The sequence below is a fragment of the Lacerta agilis genome, chromosome 8 (assembly GCF_009819535.1).
Source record: "Lacerta agilis isolate rLacAgi1 chromosome 8, rLacAgi1.pri, whole genome shotgun sequence".
NCBI lineage: Eukaryota > Metazoa > Chordata > Lepidosauria > Squamata > Lacertidae > Lacerta > Lacerta agilis.
In genome coordinates, this window is record NC_046319.1 from 46,979,341 (window position 1) to 46,999,873 (window position 20,533).

General features: G+C 40.9%; 2 protein-coding genes across 6 annotated transcripts in view; one reads left to right on the forward strand and one right to left on the reverse strand.

Annotated features, from left to right (window-relative positions):
- The window catches only part of PLCG2 (phospholipase C gamma 2), a 63,855-nt gene extending 46,763 nt beyond the window's left edge, over window positions 1–17,092 (forward strand). For 2 of the 5 annotated variants that reach the window (XM_033157203.1, XM_033157202.1), the window contains exons 20-34: window positions 731–911; window positions 2,134–2,202; window positions 2,506–2,615; window positions 2,809–2,905; window positions 5,267–5,333; window positions 6,516–6,673; window positions 7,589–7,691; window positions 9,015–9,224; window positions 9,467–9,612; window positions 10,929–11,043; window positions 12,377–12,541; window positions 13,858–13,946; window positions 15,696–15,874; window positions 16,327–16,413; window positions 16,817–17,091. In XM_033157203.1, coding sequence (XP_033013094.1) covers window positions 731–911; window positions 2,134–2,202; window positions 2,506–2,615; window positions 2,809–2,905; window positions 5,267–5,333; window positions 6,516–6,673; window positions 7,589–7,691; window positions 9,015–9,224; window positions 9,467–9,612; window positions 10,929–11,043; window positions 12,377–12,541; window positions 13,858–13,946; window positions 15,696–15,874; window positions 16,327–16,369 — 1,732 coding nt within the window. In that variant the 3' untranslated portion in view covers window positions 16,370–16,413; window positions 16,817–17,091. Of the gene's footprint in view, window positions 1–730; window positions 912–2,133; window positions 2,203–2,505; window positions 2,616–2,808; window positions 2,906–5,266; window positions 5,334–6,515; window positions 6,674–7,588; window positions 7,692–9,014; window positions 9,225–9,466; window positions 9,613–10,928; window positions 11,044–12,376; window positions 12,542–13,621; window positions 13,773–13,857; window positions 13,947–15,695; window positions 15,875–16,326; window positions 16,414–16,816 lie in introns of those variants that run through there. The other 3 variants (XM_033157204.1, XR_004427151.1, XR_004427152.1) reach the window with 3 other exon arrangements.
- A 1,826-nt stretch (window positions 17,093–18,918) lies between these two features.
- SLC12A4 (solute carrier family 12 member 4) overlaps window positions 18,919–20,533 on the reverse strand; it is a 61,545-nt gene continuing 59,930 nt past the window's right edge. The window contains exon 24 of the mRNA XM_033157205.1: window positions 18,919–19,369. Within this exon, the coding sequence (XP_033013096.1) occupies window positions 19,278–19,369 (92 nt within the window). The 3' untranslated portion in view covers window positions 18,919–19,277. The remainder of the gene's footprint in view (window positions 19,370–20,533) is intronic.

The following is a 20,533-nucleotide window of genomic DNA, read 5'->3' on the forward strand; positions in this document are numbered from 1 at the left end:
GTCCAGTTCAGACACAAGTTAAGGTGTGTAACAGTGAATGGGTATCGGAGGGGCCAGAAGCACGTAAGTGGACAAAGCAGGTAGATAGCTACATTCCGTAAAGCAGAGGCCCGAGGGAAGCAAAGAGATGCAAGAAACAGGAAACTCTGGGGCAGCAACTCCATCAGATAAGAAACTTGGAGAGAGGAATCAAGCCTGAAGCAACGGAGATAAGGCCACGTTACCTGGTTCAGCTGGACTAATGGGTGGCGGTTCTCTACTCTGTTCACTATCTGTATTAGTGCTACAGTGCAGGAAAGACCTAGCTAAGAGCTGCTTACTCTGCATGGTGGCTACTCCAGCGGCACAAATTAAGACACTCTGGCCATACTGGCAAAGTATGGAAGATAAGTGGGGGTGGGTGGTGTAGGGGCTGACTAGGTGGGAATGGGGAAGGAGTGGATTAAATGCAAGAATTTCGGAGCTTGTAATGCTCACCTTATGTAGAAGGCAAGTACTGCAAGCCCCTGAGATGTGCATTTCTGAACCAGGAAATTCAGGGTCATCGTCGTCGTCCCGTCCCCCCAATCTGTCTCTAGATAACGACATCACTCCTGCAAGAACTTGCCTAAATAGGAGGAAAATGAAAATGCCACTTCAAAGCTTGAGGACTGATAATATGATATGGCTGGGTTTTTTGTTTTTTGTTTGTCTTTTTCTAAAGCTTGCTCTCCACCGTTTAATCCCACAGAGCTGAGGGGAAAGTGAAGCACTGCCGAATCAAACGAGAAGGCCGCCTCTTTGTCATGGGAACATCTGCTTATTTTGAGAGCTTAGTGGAGCTGGTGAACTACTATGAGAAGCATCCGTTGTATAGGAAAATGAAATTGCGCTATCCTGTGACAGAGGAGCTGCTGGAGCGCTACAGCACGGCAAGCATTTTACCTTTTTAACCAAAGTGCCAAGGCTTCGCATAGAATGCTGGGTGGCTTTCAGGGATTTATTGCATACGAGTATATTTCTCCCTCCACCCACAAGAGGTCATCCTAAAGACAGCTTTAGCCTGCTGAGCATTTTGGGATTTTCAGAATTATCCATGGTACCTAGGCCCCTTGCCCATCCCAGGCAGCATATAAAGCGGAACCAACTGGGCTTCAGCACTGGAACGTGCCTTCATGTGCCTTCAGAATGTTCTCCAGACCAATATTTAATGCTCTGGGAAGACCATTGCTTTTTAGCTATGGATAATGGGGTCCAAGATGGTAAAGTAGGAATCCCTTAAAATTAATAAATAGAAAACCAGGGATATCGCTTACCTGGGATTTGAAACCAGCTTTGCATTCTGATTAAGAGATCATAATGTTTTATGCCGGTGCATGCCCTAAATATTTTGCTGTGGCTTTTAGTCCTGTCTACCCTAGTAACATGCAAGAAGGCCTAGTTGGCTAGTAGTTCTCTCTTTTGACCAGTGTGTCTGGCCAATTGCAAGTCAATGATTCCAAATGCCTACCTACAGGCTACAGTTTTTGTTTTGGAATGGAAGATGAATATACTAAATCAATCTGTTCTCCAGATTTTGGACTATAACTTCCATTGCCTTAGCCAGCATTTTTGTCCTAAGTCCTTATCCCACCCAGGGGGATCCATGTGTGAGAACATTTATTCTTTTCTGTGCAGAAAGCAGAGGCACATGATTTAAATTCTTTTCACCAGTGAGTTCAACGATAAAAGAATAGTAATTATTTTTTCCCTAGGTCTTAAAAAAATTACTGCTAATAATAATAAAAAAAATAATTTTATTATTTATATGCTGCCCATCTGACTGGGTTGCCCCAGCCACTCTAGGCAGCTCCCAACAAAATATTGAAAACACAATAAACATGTTGTAATCCACTATGAAAGCTTCAATTTCTACTTTTAATATTAAAAGCCAGGCAGAAACCTTTGCCAAAATCCTACTGACACACACAAAAAGAAAAAAATCCCCGAAGCTATGATAGGGTGGGGAAATCACAAAACTCTGCTCAGTTGCTACAATTATATTTGGACAGTGTAATTTCTTATGTTAACACATTAACTAAAAAGCTTTGAGTTAATTTTTTCTAATTTACTTTCTTTTTTTCTAATTTACTTTCTTTCCTTTTTCAATCTTAGGAGAAAGATCCTAGCTCATTATATGAAGTGAAGGCATATGTGGAACCTGGTGAAATAACACCTTCTGTGGTATGTTAAAGTTTTGCTCAAACTTATTCTTGATCTGAGAGAAAAGAATAGCTGAGAGATCCTTTATCTTAATTTCCTGTTAAGAGAATTGAAACGACTGATTGTAGGTAAAGGTGTATTTGGGGTGGGTGGGAAAATGTGTGTGTGTGTTTGTTAGAGAGGGAGAGAGAGACTGACTATAGCCTAACTTAGCCTTTGCCAAACGTATAGGCTACAGCTCCCATCAGCTCCTGCCAGCAAAATGTCTGGAGGGCAAAGGCCTCACTTTGAGCTAAAGCTCCTTTTCATTTGTTTCTCTTGAAGCCACAGAGAACTGTTAAAGCCTTGTATGACTACCAAGCGAAAAGAGACGATGAGCTGACTTTTTGCCGAGGGGCTTTAATTCATAATGTCTCAAAAGAAGTTGGTGGCTGGTAAGAAGACATCTTTAATATTTTTGCTACGAGTTGGTGATGTTTTCTGTAGACCAAACTGTTTCTCAACCATACATTTCGCAACATGCCTTTGAGCATTTTTTTAAAAAAATGTGAACCTCTCTATAGTACCTCATTTGGGTATGGTGTCTCAAATTTGATTGGTACATGTTTCCCTGTCCCCCTCCCTCAGGTGGAAAGGCGATTATGGGTACAAAGTTCAGCACTACTTCCCAGCCAATTACGTGGAAGACATGTCCTCTGATAACACAGAAGATCTTGAGAATCAGGTAGGAAGATACTTGTTATCTATATTCTAGAGTTTATGATATTGACAAAATCCATTCAGTTATTCCAAAAAAAGTGGTAATGCATTCAGACCCTTCTGTGTGTAAGGTTGCCTTTCTGGATGCTGCCCCACATGCATACAGAGATGCAACATTGTGGACAGAGGGTGGGATTGTATGCAGCACTGTGCTGTGCACACAAACAGAAAGTTGGGCTTAGTAGCTCTTCTCTGTATGAAGAATGTGTATTGTCAGCTTTGAGATTCTTGGCATGTGCCAGTTTCTCTCTATTTCTAAAGTGGTGACAGTCATGTGGAGTATTTATTTTCATACGACTCACATGCCAGTAATAATAATGATAACACAATAATAATGATAACACTAACAGTTTTTTAATTTATATCCCGCCCATCTAGCTGGGTTTTCCCAGCCACTCTGGGCAGCTTACAACATACAGGTGAAACTCGTAAAATTAGAATATCGTGGAAAATTCCATTTATGTAAGCAATTGTTTTCATTAGCTACTGGAGTTTAATATATGAGATAGACTCATGACATGCATAGCGAGATATGTCAAGCCTTTGTTTGTTATAATTGTGATGATTATGCTGTACAGCTGATGAAAACCCCAAAGTTGAAATTGCTAATTTGGGGTTCTCATCAGCTGTACGCCATAATCATCACAATTATAAGAAATAAAGGCTTGACATATCTCGCTTTGCATGTCATGAGTCTATCTCATATATTAGTTTCGCCTTTTAAGTTGAATTACTGAAAAAATGAACCTTTCCACAATATTCTATTTTTTCGAGTTTCACCTGTATATAAAAACACAACAAAACATCAAACATTAAAAAATAAAATATTCAATACAAACAACAAACCAATAAATCAATAGAAACCAACGACAACAACAATAACAAACAGTTTACAGTTATACCCAAATTAAAATAGCTGCCAACCCCAACTAAACATACCAACCTGACAAAAACAAAACAGAGGAACCAAAATTTGAACCATTTGAAACATTTTAGCCAGTTGTCCCAACCCAAGAGGAGTTCCAGCAATGTCCCAGTGGCCTGCCAGGAGTCTCTCTTAGCTGTTCAGGGTGAGTCTGGGCCCTGCCCCTAGGCCAGGTGGAAATGGGCCTTGCAGCAGGGAGCAGCCTTCTCTCCAGCACTCAGTGTGGCTTCCAAGCAGTTTAAAACTATAAAATCAATACATAATTAAAGTACACAGTAACAGTTCTATTGGGGCATTAAAGCAACCTCGATTAAGCCATACAATAAAATGATATGTTATAAAACATGACAATTAGAAACTCTTAAACACTTCACCCACCAGTTAAAACAATAAAATCAGAAATTCAGTTCTGCCTAAACAGGTGTCTTCAGAAGTGCTGTACCAAGTCTGTGATTGCATGCCTGAATAGGTGCTAAAGTATATGCAGAAACTGGCCTGGAAAGATGTTAGGGGAACTCATGCCTTTGCTGTGGTAAATGAGGCTGGACTTAACTTTCACCTTCTGGTGCTGCCAGGTTAACATGAGAGGAGCCCATGCAGTGTTGGGAGGAGTAGTGTTGCTACAGCTCCCAGCATGGCAGTGCAGATCTAAATTTCATGTGCAACGCTTAGCCAAAAATCCTGACTTTTAATAAGGAAGTATATGCATGAGCTGTGTGTGAATGCACAGAGCTTTTTGGGAGGTATTTTGCTTCCCGTGATATATATTTTATAAGTAACTTTAAAATAAAAAATAAAAATATTGGTGTTCAGTGTTAGTTATGCTAGTGCCCAGAGGATAAGACTATCATACTGGGAAAAGATGCTTAGCTGTGCTGGTTAAGAACGTAATGGAGCGTGAAAAATCTGCAATGGTCTCACAAAGGAGAACCTGATCTTCTGAAAAGCTTTCCAGCTCTGCCAATGAAATTCAAGGAAGGCAACTATTAGAATGTTAATAATTACTAGCTTTGGTAGTAGTAAATGGACTTCCTTAATCTTATTATCACCAAGCAGTTTAATTTTTTATGGTTGCTAATATTATTCAGTGACAGGAAACCCATACACTTCAGGAATGAATATGAGTGTAGTTCCTATGTTCTGTCAGCTACAGAATAAGTAGAAAGTATAGATTGAAAGCAAACTTGGAAAACGAATTGGTCACATCACTGTAGCAGTTTAATTAAGCAGCAAAACTGCTTAATTAGTGATCCAGAAGCTCTGCTTTAAGCACTAATTCTTCCTTCATGGTGAAGCACTGGTCTTGGGAATTTAATGAATTCATTTTTTTTTACATTGCAAGGACATTTGATAAAGGGGGCAAAACAACCAGATTCAAATATAATAATTTTTCCATTTCAGATAATTGAGGACAATCCTTTAGGGTCGTTATGCCGGGGTATTTTGGATCTCAATAAGTATAACGTTGGTATGTATTCCTCTCTCTTCCTGACTTGTTACATGTAAAGCAGCTTGTGTATGTGTGTGTTAGAGAGAACAGTTTGTCAAGTCTACCTATTTTTATATCCTTTATATCCTATATCAATTGCTTAGTTTTAGTGTCTCTGTATTATCACCCCAAATATGTCTGAACTGTATTTTAATTTTTGAATGACAAGGGCAATACTGCAATTTCTTATCCAAGTATAATTTTGGAGGGGAGATGCTCATTTGGAGGTGAGAGGGAACAGATGTACTCCTCTTTTAAAAGTATGGATTTAATGCATGCTCAGAAAAGAGTGGGGAGGGCACAACCTCAAATAAAAATGCACTCAAAAGGTTCATAAAATGGTAGAGTGTTTCTGTGAGGCAGAAGAACCTGGTATTGTTGCCTTTCTGCCACTTAAAAATATTCTTGTACAACTGAGGTTGTACACTGAAGAAGTGTATGGTCCCCAAAGCATTAAAATAAAATTTGAAAAGATATGAAAACAACTACTGGTGTCTTGTGACACCTGAAAGTCTTAACAGATTATGGTGATCCTCGTCTGAGGCCCTTTTTCATGTGCCACTTCTGTGAGAGGTCTGGAGGGTGGCAACATGAGAACGGGTCTTTTCTGCGTAGCTCCTTGCTTGTAGAATGCTCTCCTAGGCACCAGGCAAAAGCATTCCTCTTCTCCCAGGCCTTTGGCTAATTAAACAACCTGTGGTCTTTTAAATTGTGGGATGGGGAGGGTGTTGTTTTTGTTTGTTACTGTGTTGTGTATTTCTGTGTTTTTATACTGTAACCCGCCCTGTGATCCTCGGGTGAAGAGCGGTATAGAAATCTAATAAATAATAATAAGCCATGACAAATAAAAAACAAATAGATAATGGCAAATTTATTATGGCATCTGTTGTAGTGAACTCTGGTCCATTAAAGCTTATGTTATAAATGAAACTGTCTTTAAGGTGCCCCAATACTTAAGCTGCTCTCATATGAATCAAAGGATACTATAGAGTAGTTGAAGAATGCTGAGGCTTTTAATATTACTGTTTTGTAATAAATGTATGTTTTCAGTGATTAATGGGATCCTACCAGGATCTGGTGCAAACTTCTCTAAAGTGCTGTTTGATGTCTTAAGACGTGTTTATTATGTACATAAGATTTATTGTTTTGGATTCCCAATAGTAAAAATGACACAGGGAAAACATGGAAAGTCTTTTGTCTTTATCCTGGAACCCAAGAATCTTGAAGATGCTCCTGTTGAATTTGCAACAGAAAAGGTGGAAGAGCTATTTGTATGGTACCAAAGTGTCAGGGAAATCACAACGAAAACTACTGAAGAGGTACTACGGAAGCCATAATTTGCAGCACTTAATTTTTAATGAGAGTGATTTTGATTTGAGCAAAAACTGAAGGACCAGTAACGTGGTCCACACCCAACATCTGATTCCCTTCCAAGCAAAGGTGCTTTGAGAGAAGCCTTTATCATCACCATTTTAAAAATTCTATATCATGTTATATTTCAAAGAAATAGCTGAGTGGTTTCCAATACAGTGGTACCTCGGTTTAAGAACAGCCCTGTTTACGAACTATTCGGTTTACGAACTCCGCAAAACCGGAAGTAGTTTCCTGGTTTGCAAACTTTACCTCAGTCTAAGAATGGGATGGAAGGGCACCGGCGGCGGAAGGCCTCATTAGGGAAAGCGCGCCTCGCTTTAAGAACGTTTTCGGTTTAAGAACAGACTTCCGGAACAGATTAAGTTCGCAAACCAAGGTACCACTTCTATCATGAAAGCATAATATGCATCTTTTTGTTTTGCTTTATGTGTCAATAGCATGCAAGTTTTAACTTGAAAATAATACCTCAAAGTGTGACTATGAAATCAAAGCAGGATTTTTTTTGGGTGGTGGAAGTTCAGGGTTTTTTTTTTTTTTTTGCTCTGCACTGCCAAAATGTGTTTTTCCTTAAAAAAAAACACAAACCCACACAGAACCTGAAAGTCAGAGTTCATACTTGGAAAGTAGGGAAGTCTTTGTGCAGGCCTCCACTAGCAGAGCCAGTTAGCTGAATCCGAACCCTTGTTTCAGCATCACTGCAATTTGGGCACAGAGAGCGTGCAGGGATAAAGGGAGTGTGCAGGGACAAATCTAAAGTTGAAAATTTGGTTTCACAATTTTCTGTTTCTCTGACACCAGCTGAATGATCTCAGTGCAGATGACTGCCCTGGACTAATGTTTTAACTGTGTTAAATCCTCAGGAAAATTTCAGGGTGTTCTGGGAGAAGAAGCAGTTAATTGCCATGGAATTGTCTGATTTGGTGGTATATTGCATACCCACGAGCAAAACAAAGGACAACCTAGGTAATGCATTTTTAATTATGAATTTGAACTCTTCATCTGCTAGATTGCTAGACATGATCAAAGAGTATACTAGGATGTGTCTAGAGAATAGCAACAGATATTCAAAGGAGGTTTAGATGCCTGAGGAGTGAGAGAGAAAGAGTGAGTTTGGTTGGCTTAGTGAGAATGGAACACTGGGAGAAAACTTAACCAGTCTTCAAAAACATGTGACATATGAGATTCAGTTATTCATTGCTTGCTTGGTTGGGGCAGGATTAAAAATAATGGTTAAAAATTGCAACCAAAGATTTGGACATTTCTAACTGCAGTAGTGGCTGAGCATGAAAGCTGGGTGCCTAATGTTGTTAATGAATCTTTATCTCTAGAGGCCTCTTAGAGCAGGTTCAGACTTTGAGGCAATGTAATTCTTTGGATGACCTTTTTGAGGTTAGTGGCAAATATCAGAGGGATTAGGCTGGGCCACCCAGTGTCAGGGAGAGTGGCTTGCATTGATAGCCCTCCATGCTTGTGTAGGATACGATAAATGGGTATGCTTGAAGACACCAATAGAGTGGCTTCTGAGGCTGCCCTTCACACCCAGTGGTCCCATTTTCTGAGCAGGTTGTATGACCTGTTGGCAGTCCTTTCACATTGTAGTAACCTGCTTCTCTTATTTCATAGAACTCAGTGGGAGCCACTGCAAATTAAGCTAGCCCTCTTCAGTGTAGCCATTCGTTAACTTCCATTACTTGGTTTCCCTACAGTGCATTGCAGGAGTGGCGAAACTCAGGGAATTGGCTTACATATAGACTGCCAACTCTAAAAAACAACAACCACATAATTAAAACTTCATAAAATTCTAAAATCATAAAGATGTTTGTACATATAGCTCAAAAGTTTATACACTGCTTAATTGACCAAAAAACCTCTAAATGTGTTACAAAACATTCATTAGATATATGTATAAAACTGAATGTTAAAAACAAGGAGACATGAAATATATCAAGCTATAAATGAAGCCTGCATTTTAAAAAGAAATATACATGGTTAAAATTACATTTCAGCGTGGGCTTAAGCAAATTTGCCTGCTTCCCTGCCACTTTGCTGCATCCTGTTCTCTGGCTTCCTTAGACCAGAGTCAAAGCTGCACAAGGTGTAAAGGGCTGAATTCAGATTATAATGTGTTCTGGAACCATGGTTTAGACTTGATGTAGCACCAGTGCCAAAAACATTGGCCATCACTTGGAGAAGCATATTTAGTCAAGGGACAATGAAACTTGCCATCAGAGCTTCAGTGAAGGCATATATTAATGAGTGGCTTCTTCCCACCTCCCTGTTTTGTAGAAAATCCTGATTACAAAGAAATCCGTTCCTTTGTGGAGACCAAAGCAGAAGGCATTGTCAAGCAGAAACCCGCTGATCTACTAAAATACAACCAGAAGGGACTGACACGAATATACCCAAAAGGGCAGAGAGTAGATTCCTCGAATTATGATCCTTTTCGTTTCTGGTTTTGTGGATCACAGATGGTGGCTCTTAATTTCCAGACACCAGGTAAAAATCTCACAATGGAAGATTTTACCCATTTCTCAACCCACCCACCACTTTATAAGCAAGCACCTCTTTCTTTCCATGGTATCCTGCTTAATTGCTTTTTCATACATCCTGAATTGCTGAATTCATGCATTTGGGGAAAGTGTGATACCACTTGTCTTTATTATTTAATGTTTTTCTAATCCCTTTAGATTTATTAACGTAGGAAATCCGGCTAACAAATCTTTTAAATCTTTCTCCAGATAAATACATGCAAATGAATCATGCCTTGTTTTCCCTTAATGGACGGACTGGTTATGTACTGCAGCCAGAAAGCATGAGGAGTGAGGCTTATGACCCGGTGCCAAATGAATCCAAGAAGAAACTACAGATGATTTTGACAGTGAGGGTAAATGATGATTTTTTTAAAATTAAAAATAAATAAATTGCTAATTAATTAATTAATTTAATTATTACCCACCCTTCCTCCTAAGGTCCCAGGGTGGACTACAACACGAAAACCATATTTAAAACAACCTACAGTAACAAAAATAATGTGGATCACAAAATATAAATCTCAAGTGTCAATAGCCATGGCAAAGAGCTGGGTCTTCAGCTTTGACTGGAAGCTGTATAGTGAAGGTTCCCTCTTCTGTGAGGAGGGAGTTCCATAGCCTAGGGGCTGCCATAGAGCTTGCCCCCTCCCAGCCACCACTCCCCATGTCTATTAAAGGGAAGGGAAGCCAGGAAGGCACCTGGGAGGGTTTGTAGGGAAGGAGGCAGTCTTTCAGATTAACTGATTGAAGTCCAGATGTTCCTCATCTGTAAAAGTATGTATACTTTGTTTTCAGCAGTACTTCTACAGACTCAGCAGTCTGTAACTTCTAGGAGAGATGCCTTGTGGAAAGGAGCTCTTCCATGGAAGGGGACAGGGTCTTTGTGTTGTATCTACCAGTAGCCTGTTTGGTGGCACACCCTATCCATAGTGCACATGTTCCTTCCCAGTGTCAAACAGTGCTTGCTTGTGAGTTCATTGCCCTTGTTCTCCTGAATACAGAGACAGCCTTGTCCTGCTGTTGCATATATATTTGGCAATATTTTTTGGTCTTCCTGGGCTTGAGAAGGTTGAGTCAGATTACCTAGATACCCTTCTATTTAGATAAGGGATTTCTGCCAAGAATTTGCTAAAACAGAGTTCAGAAGAAAGCGTCTTAGAAGAAAGACAAGCTAAACGAATTCTGTCACTTCATAATATAATATAGGTCATTCTCATTGTCCTGATGATTAAGTCCTAACATAAAGTATATACATAATCTTGAAGGTCTGTTTGGCTGGATCCACTATCAAAGTAATAAGGTGCTCACAGCAAAAACTGAGCTCTTAAGTCACATTGGTTTCAGTGGGTGGACCTGGATCACTCGTTGAAATCAGTTGTGACTTAATGTGTGTGGGGGGGAGTTGGGGGGGAGTTACCTACATAATTCAGCTGTTTGGTGTTGGACTAGGACATGGGTTCAAATTCCCATTCAGCCATGTAGCTCACTGGGTGACCTTGGGTCTGGTATTGTGTTGCAGCCTAACCTACTTCAAAGGGTTGATGTGAGGATAAAATGTGGAGGGGAAGAAGTGTGTAGGCCATGTTGAGATCTCTGGAAGAAAGGTGGGGTGTATTTAAAAATAAAAAATTTAAAAAAATCAGCAACTCAGTTAAACTGTCTGAAACAGGTAATCGGAGCTCGCCATCTTCCCAAGCTTGGCAGAAGTATTGCCTGCCCATTTGTGGAGGTAGAGATTTGTGGGGCTGAATATGATAACAGTAAATTCAAGACAACTGTTGTGAGTAAGTACTTTTTAACTCTATGGAAATATGGGTTCTGTGGCAATATAAAAGAAAGAAGTTGCATCGTGCGTTGGAATTAGGGCATGAAGAATCGTGTTCAAGTCTCCATTCATCTTCAGAACTTACTGTGTAACCTTGGGGCAATCACTGTGACTCTTGGCCAAATAACTATCATAGAGTTCCTTGGCTGGAATAATAGTATCATAAATAAGTAATAAATAAACAGTATCATAAATTAAAACAAGCGGAGCAATTGATCACGTTACATAGCATTGCAACCTGGTATGGCATAGTTGAAGGAGTGGCCAACTCCAGCCACCCAGGAGGAACATCATGGCAAGGGGAAGCACTGCTTGAATGTTTCCTCACCTCCTTTCCCCTTCCCATTTCCTTTTATGACATCTCTACTAGGTTGTGAGCAGGGACTGCTTTATGTTTTATAGCACTTAAGAAGCAGCTGCTTTACAGGTGTTTAATAATAAGAATTGCATCATTTAAAAATTCCACTAGTTACATACAAAGGATAGAAAAAGTGACTCCTTGGAATGTCTTCAGTATGCCTTCAGCATTTTCTTGAAAACCTGGGACGTGGTCTATCCAATGTTAAGCATTTCTGTTGGAGGGAATTGACAGTGTACTTGACACTCTTAATGGAACTTTGGCAGGATGGTGCACAAGTTACTTTTGGAATTAGCCATTGAATTTATTGAACCCAAATTAGTCATATCTGTTAACTTCATTGAGTCTACTTTGAATAGAACTAGCACTGAATACCACACACTAACTCCCCTGCAAGAAGTATATCAGTGAGGTAGTCACACCCCCCCCTTTTATAATTCGTTGGCACTCTTTTAATTCCAACATCTTGGCTGCTTCCTTTCTCTGCCTGCATTGTCCTAAAAATAAATAAATCAAAAGAAGCCATTGTCTTGCTCTATGCTTCTGATTATTCCTGAAGAAAGCCCAGAGAAAGAGGATGGAGAATATTTTGACATCAGCATCGCTGAAGATCATACTGCTACCAGATTATTTCATAATTGCTTTTTCTTGGCCTTTGTTAGTAAAAGCAGTGGCCACTCCGTGTCCGCAACCAGAGACCCCTGAGTCAGCTCAGCCAACATCTTGCAACTCCTGTGATTTGAGTCCACATTAGCCTCCAAAGAGTTTAGCTTGCTTTCTTCTTTTTCTGAGGTGTTCAAGCTTGAATGGGCCGACCCACTTCAGAATAAAAACAACTAAACTTCTCCAAATGTTCTACACTTGCCTCAAACCGTGGAGGAGCAGAATGTCACAGTTGCATGCTTTATATCGTGAAATGTTTGTTTCATTACAGATGACAATGGCCTTAACCCAGTCTGGGCATCTCAAGAGCAAGTGAAGTTTGAAATCTATGACCCCAACCTAGCATTTCTGCGCTTCGTTGTCTATGAGGAAGACATGTTCAGTGATCCCAACTTCTTAGCACATGGCACTTTTCCCATCAAAGGAATCAAATCAGGTAAATATTAATTATAACGCTGACAGGTTGAACCAAGTTTTTGATAATTTGCACATTTCTTTGGCTTTCAGATCCTAGGCGACATGTTTGCTGCACACCAAAAGGGGAGCTAGGAAAGTCTCCCTCAACTGATACTGATCAACTATAAGTGACTGCTGAATTAAGCTGGGGGGGGGGGTCTTTGAGTCTCACTCTCTGCATACGATAAATCAATCAATCACATATTAGATTTTATTGTATGTGGTAAGCTAAGGTGTTTTTTTGTTTGTTTGTTTGTTTTGCTATAACCATGCTGATCGTCCAGGCCCTGGAACCAAGTAAAACCTTTAGCTGTTCTGGCTTGCAAGCTTTTGACTCACCCTTGTCAAGATTTTCCTGACATGCCAGCTGCTCAGCGTTTCATCATGAATAAACCCCCACCTGGAGTTAATTATCCAGTGCTTAAATGATAAATTCTGCAACTACGTCTTTCATTTCCTTAGGCTTTCTGTAATTCTTTGCTTATTCGTGGTAGTCTGCTGCTCTAGATATACAGAAATAACTGCTCAATAATTCCTAACACCTGGAACAATATTTTTATCTTGCCTTTTTCTGAATTTATATTTATTTTATTTTAAATCATTTATGGACAAGGCTCTTTACAAAATAAAACATGCAAACAGCTATTCAAAGTACGGTAGAGCAGGTATTAAGAATTCTTGATATTTTTTCCCTCTATGATATTTCTCTCTCTATGAGAACATGGTGAATCAGCAATAAATCAATGGCCATAGAAAATCTGCAAGTTTTTTCAGTGCAAAAGAAATAAGCTCTGTATGTAGTATTTAAGCCGTTTTGAGATGGGGAGGCAAGAAATGTGAATTTTATGGCTGAAATTTCTTCCTCTTGGGGAAGCCCCTCCTCAGCATTATCAGTCCTGCTACAGTGGACTTATTCCTGTATCAGTAATAAACTTCAGCCATGATGGAGTTAATTCTTTCTCTTCATCACACTCTGAACCTGGAATGAATCCTGAAATAAATCCCTGCTAAAGATTGTCTGGCTAGCTTAGATTCTACTTTGCTTTTTGAACTGTTGCAGAAATTGAGATCCCTTGTGGCAGCTTGTGGTTTTTTCCAGCTCTGGTTCATGTGACTGTCTTGCGATTCTCCATGATGCCCTGTCTTTCCTGCTCTGCCTGCTGCTTCCTAGTAAATCTCCAAACTCTGTTCTACTTTCAAGAATAGAACAGGTGAGCTATAGGCTGTTCCATCATGTGTACGAGTTTGGGGCAGCCTTGAAGTTATAAGTTAACCTTTCTAATCCTACCCCTTTAGGCTTTCGGTCTGTCCCTCTCAAAAATGGATACAGTGAGGATATAGAGCTGGCTTCCCTCTTGGTTTATTGTGAGATGCAGCAGATCCTGGTAAGTGCAGAAGCTGTTTGACTTCCACCATCCACTAGGATGGAGACCTACCATGCACCAAAATGTCCCCTCACCAACTTTGCAGCTGTATTTGCATAATTGGTGGGGGGATATGAACCCCATTCATGTCAGTGGGAGCTATTTCTCTAAAACTAGCTGCTGCATGGGTTCATCAGGATTAAAGCTGGGGAAAGAAGGATGCTCCACCCAACGTGCTGCGACCCTAATGACATTCTCCCCACCTAAAAGCACATATAGAAAATATTGCAATGTTGTTTGAGCATCAGCACACATATACAAACTGTGTGTTGCAAGGTTTACGAAGCTAATGTATGTGAAAGTGCTATATAAATGCCATTCTTGGGTTGGTACCTAATAACCTCTGGCGGAGTTCTGTTTCCAGTATGGGTTTTTGCTGTAGCCTTTTCTGCAACATAGCCATTGAAAGCCACTTTTGAGTGTTGGCAGGTCATTGAATGAGATGCTAAGCAGTGATTGCTGCTGGGAGGGAGAGTTGGTGGAAATTGCAAACATGAATGGAAGTCTGCAATGCGGCAGAATTGCGGGACGGCCAGCGCCTCCTCTGCCGACGCTGGAGAGCTGGGTGTTGGGGAGTTGTCCCCAGGCTGAGTGTAAGCTTCCAAGTTGAAATCTGGCTCTGTGCCAGCCTGCTGGATTGATCAATGGCAGACTGGCTTGGAGGGCAGGACACACTCTGGGGATGGGCCTGACGGAGCAATCAGGCTTCCCTCAGGTCCACTCCTGGGGGATTTAAAGTTGTCCATGCTAGCCCCAGCACCCAATCTCCTTTGTCAACCCACTCCATCATTGTTGCATTTTACATCCTGATTTGGCCTTGCTATGGCAACTGTGAGCGCCGTATTTGGGGCCAGGTAGGAATTTGCCTATCAGGCTAATTGGTTATGGCCTGGGGGTTTTGCCTACCTCATAGCAATCATCACAACTTAGTCGGTTTAGGCATCGGGCAACCTTAGTCTTTGATGGGGGGGTGTTGTATCCTTGGCCTTTCCCTCCAGAAATAGGGTATCCTGTTAAAGGGATTCATGAAGGAGTTGCTTCTGTTCATATGCCCAGAAGGGCCTGGGCCTCAGAGCTCCTCTAGGTGGCGATCCCCTTATTTGATGTATGTCATTGCAATCCTGGCAGGCGGGCCGGAAATACAGTCGTACCTTGGAAGTCGAACTGAATCCGTTCGACTTACAAAGCGCTGCTTCTGATTGGCTGCAGGAAGTTCCTGCAGCCAATTGGAAGCCACAGAGGCCCCGTTGGATGTTCGGGTTCCAAAGAACTTTCACAAACCGGAACACTCACTTCCTGGTTTGCGGCATTCGGGATCCAAGGTACGACTGTAAATGGTTACCCATCTGCCTATGCCAAACCTCTTCATTTGTAGACAAAGTTGTGGCCTGATTTATTGTGTGGTGTCTTTTACTGGTGGCTCATTTGAGTGGAGGTGCAGGGAGTGCGTTGTCTGGGCCTGCAAGTGCTTTAGGCTTACACCCCTTTGACTCCAACCCATTTGTATTATTAACTTGGTTGCGAGTTTTCCATTCTATTATTTTGCAGTCAGGTGTAACATGGCCCCTGATATAGACCCAGTCCAGTTGCTTTAATGGGAGAACATTGAGCAATACCTTATTAAAATCAGTGGGACAGTAAAAGAAGTGCTTAACTTTGATTTGATCATGGTGTGTGCATTGCTAGAAGGGCTTTCTTTTCCTTTTAAAGGAAGGTGAAGAAGATCTCTATTCATCATTTCGGCAACTACGACAGCGCCAAGCAGAGCTGAACAATCAGTTATATGACACCCGACGAAACTTAAAGAATCCCAGCCGAGACGATTTATTGCAAGAGTTCAATAAGAACGAGGGTCAGCTGCAAGTGTATCAAGAGACATGCAACAGGAGGTACTTTGATGGTGACACTGCTCCCAAGAAATCCCCAAAGATCCTGGATAATATAGCATAAATAAAGGAAGTACGAGGAAGAGTCCAATGAATCACCTTTGTTTCACCTTGATCTGCTAGGAACTATTTTCTCAGCCAAAATAGGCCTGGCTTCTTGAACTAGCAAACTCAACAAACAGGGCTGTCTTCCAGCTGGAAGGCAGCAGTTTTACAATGCTAGAGTACAAGGCAGCTCCATGATTCTAGCACATAGGGAATTAAGACTATAAAATCAATCAGATGTTCAATGTTTAAAAGCAGTTTATAATGATGACTCTTAGTATTTTCTTTCCTTAAATTATGTATTTCCTCAGATATCAACTGCTATATAAATGCAATGCTGGCCAGGTGGGGGACTTGGATAGATGCATGTTCTGCCACAAGCCTGACTTTTTTCCTTTGTCCTCTTTCAGACTGAGGGAGAAGAGAGTCAGCAACAGCAAATTCTACTCCTAGAGGAACTGGGTTTCTTTTTGATGCGTTATTTATAAATTCACCTGGTAAGAGACATTGATTTATTCTGGAAGCGCAGCTTAGAATGGAGGTTCAGCAGTCAGAAGAATATGTTTTCTTGGCTGTTTCAGTTGGGTTGAGGTTTTTTGGCAGGGAATGAGGAAAAAATTACATTGTATATACTAGAACAATCTGTATAAAGCAACAATGCTGAAGGGTGGAGTAGCTTGTATAGTAAACTTTAGTCAGCAACAATGTGTGATGTTTGTAAAGCAAGCTTATCAGTTGAGAACTTCAAGCTCGTGTGTACCACAATGATTTTGTGCCACTTGTATGACCTTTGTTTTTATGATGGCCATAATTCAAGAGCTGTGTGTGCTTAAGCCTTTCCAGATCCCACCGTGACACACCTTTATCCTTTTTGCTAAGGTCTCTTGCTTCTTTTGGTAGGTGGAATTACTCTCCCAAAGTTGCCTGGCAGAAGCCTGCCACTGCCCTCAGCTGTCATCATCTGGAGTAAATTGCCTTTGAAGACACAGCTGAAATTGCAAGGGAGAAAAAAAGTACCAGATATTATGGACTGTGCAGGGTTATTTCTACACAATGGCTTGATGAATGCCAGATTTCAAGGGGGGGGGGACTTTGTGTGTTTTAGAAATATTATCTTATCTGGTTTGTTTTGGGTAGAAATTTTATTTTTAAATATATGTATGCATCAGTGATATGTGTGTGTAAAGGCTGATTGGCACTAAAATTTACATGGGTTTGTACTATTTTGAGAGATTAAAAGGTGCCTAACAGTTAAAACTTTGTGTTATGTTTTTACAAAAGCAAGCCACTTACCTCATAGGCATGCCTTATTTGCGGCCGGTTGCTGAAAGTTAAAAAGTGCCAATTCCTCCTTTACAGTTCTGATTCTAGCCACAGTTGCAGAGTTGCAAGAGAATCTAAGGGTCATCTACCCTCTGCAATTCGGGAGCACAGCTAAAGAATCCCAACAGATGGCTATCCATCTATGCTTAAAAACCTCCAATAAAGGATAGTCTGTCACCTTCCACCGTAGTCCTAATGATTTAGTTAATGTCATAACAACACCTTTTTGGCGGAGAACACAATGTAAACCAATAATTAGCATTTCAAAGCAATGGTAGATAAAAATGAACCACTGAGAAAATAAAACAATACTTCAACCACTATACTGTAGTACTTTTATGGTAAAGTGCTGGTTGAGTGTCCTTTGTCTCCCTGCAGGGCGATAGAAAAAGGCACTCAATTCAAGCCACGGCTTGAGAGGTGCCTAATGCCAGTCGATTTACAGATGGGTAGGGCACTCACATGTCAAAGTGGCCCATGTGAAATTGATCACTTGGTTTTGGTTCTCCAGTGAAAGTGGTTCCCTGCCCCCTAGTGTAGACCAGTGGCACTCTCCATTTGGGTTTGGGCATCAATACCAATACCTCAGGTTACAGACTCCGCTAACCCAGAAATAACGCTTCAGGATAAGAACAGAAATCGTGCTCTGGCGGCGCAGTGGCAGGTCCCATTAGCTAAAGTGGTGCTTCAGGTTAAGAACAGACCTCCAGAACGAATTAAGTTCTTAACCCGGGGTACCACTGTACAGGTGTGTTCTGTAGAAATGTTTTGGAATGCTGGCGAGTCAAAGTGCATACAGAAGAATGGTACTCCTCCCAGGATAGACATTGGCTAAAGTGAATGCAATATTTTATTTGGAAAAAATACAGACCTCCTGTACAGTAAATACAACTTAATGGGCGAGATAAAAAAAAACAACCTTTAGACTTCCTGGTTATAAAAAGCTTTCCTCCCCCCTCCCCAAGTCAACCCTCAATCTGTGACCAGTATGCCACCCAAAGGGTGCATGGACATTCTTGGAAAAGTACTATCTACCCATTTACAGCATGGTAGCCTGCAGCTATTTAAAACAGCAGAGCTACACACAAATTTTGATCTAATTTATTTAAATAAACTATTAAAACATCTAGCTATGCATTTATAACAGAGTGTTCCAGCTAAAAATGGCCTGCAGGCAGCAGACGACAATCATTAGTCTACACTGGTTGCTTTCTAAAATAAATAGAAAAAATAAATAAGGGGGAAGACAGGGTCATTTTCAATGAAGAGACCAGTAAGTCTCTTGCATATTGAAGCAATCTACATACATAATTTTCAAAATTTAAAATGTTTCTCAAAATGTAATTTTTTATTCAACACAAATTTGGAGCTGAGTTTACAAAAATTGTGTGTATATTTTAAATAAAGGGATGGCTAACTCATGGCCCTCCCTGATATTGTTAGACAACTTCCATCGTCTTGGGCCAAGGTAGTCCAAAAACATCTGGAAGGCCACAGCTTAGCCACCACTGATTTAGACAGTGATGGTTAGGTTACTTCCCCCTCTGTTACTTACAAGTTAGAGGATCAGCAGCAGCAGAAACTAGCTGCCCTGCAAAGTGCCCCCTCTAGACCCTACAGTAAAGTATTTGTTTAAAATATTCCTACCTGATAACGGAGCTCAGTTCTAATATATTACATTCAGTTACTAAAAATTCTGCACTTTTATTTCCTTAAAAAAGAAGAAGTTTCAGTATCAGAACTGTACAAACGTCTGCCAGAATATGAAAGCAGAAGCAGAGCTACATCAGAGTCATGATTAAATGTGTCCCTAAGCAGAATGGTACAATACAATCGCACCCCGAAAGAGATATGTATGTTGGAACTGGAATAATGCAGTGGAACATGCATTATAGACATACAGTGATTTGTGTACGCTTTGCGGGAAAGAGAATAGTTCAGAGAGAGGCAGAGAGAGAAAAAGCCCCATTTTCCATCAAGAACTGGAATGTCCTTTTATCGTAAAGGGGAAATGGTGTCAGGTGCTGTTGTGTTTGGATCAAGAGTAGATGGTGATGACTTCTCGGCCACCACCTCTGACAAGTAACACTCGCTCCAAGCCTTCGGTCAAGACCTCAAGAAATTCCATATCTGGGTCAGCTGAAGTCAAGGCAAAAAACCTTTATAGATTGACATGAAAAGCCTTTATAGAGTCCTATACCGAGTAAATAGCCTTCACGCACACTTAAAACAATCTAAAATCTCTTTGGAAACAAGTGCATACTACATTTGTAACTCAAGGGGCACAATTCAAATAGAGATTAACCCTCACAGAGCGTTGAATTAACTCTTTCACTAAGGCCAACAGGACTTCAAAGAGTTTAATTCTAGCTGAATGATGCATTGCTACTATAATTTGCAAATGTTAAGAGAAAAATCTCTACCTGGAAACTCTCAAGTCCCTGTATGCCCCTCCCTTTGGGTAGAAACAGAGCTGTATTTTAGTATCATTATGGCCTTGCCTTTCCCACTTTCAATTTAAGAATACACAAGGTGATACAGATTGTTTTTATATCATGATGTGCACAACAACAAAACAGAACCTAAAACTAACAGATGAGCACCACACACCTGCACAGCAAAAAAATAATAATAATTGTACTGGAAGGGACCCCAAGGTTCATCTATTCCAACTCACTGCAATGCAGGAATAAAACGGAGACACAGCTAACTAACAAGCTCCAAAGGCGCTTGGCATCAGCACCAGTTGAGTGAAGTGTCAAAAGGAAGATGAGCGTACCTGGGGACCAGGCCATAAACAAATAGCAGAAAACCTGCAATGTTCCTCTGAGCCAAGCAGTCTCTCTCCTGGATGCTCAGACGGCCTCTGGCTAAAAGTGCCTTTTTCAGCTCTTGCCGGTTCACCAGCCAAGACTCCTTTTGAACAGAAATCATTTGCCTACTCTACATGGGGCTGCCCTTGAAGATAATTTGGAAACTTGGTCCCAAATGCAGTGGCCAAATTACAGGCTGTGGTTCCATTTAGATCACATATAACCAGTATTCTAAATCAGCTGCATTAGTTGCCGGTTTGTTTCTGGACTCCATTCAAAGTGCTCATTTTTGCGTTTAAAGCCCCAATCAACTGAGGGCCCAAATATCTGAAAGACCACCTCCTTCCCTACAGACCTACCTGGGCGCTGAGATCAACGGATGGGCCCTCTTCCTCTGCCCTTAGAAGTTTGGGGTGGCGGCCCAGGAAGCAGCATTCTCGGCAGCAGCTCCTAAGTTGTGGAACTCCTCACAGAGCTGCAT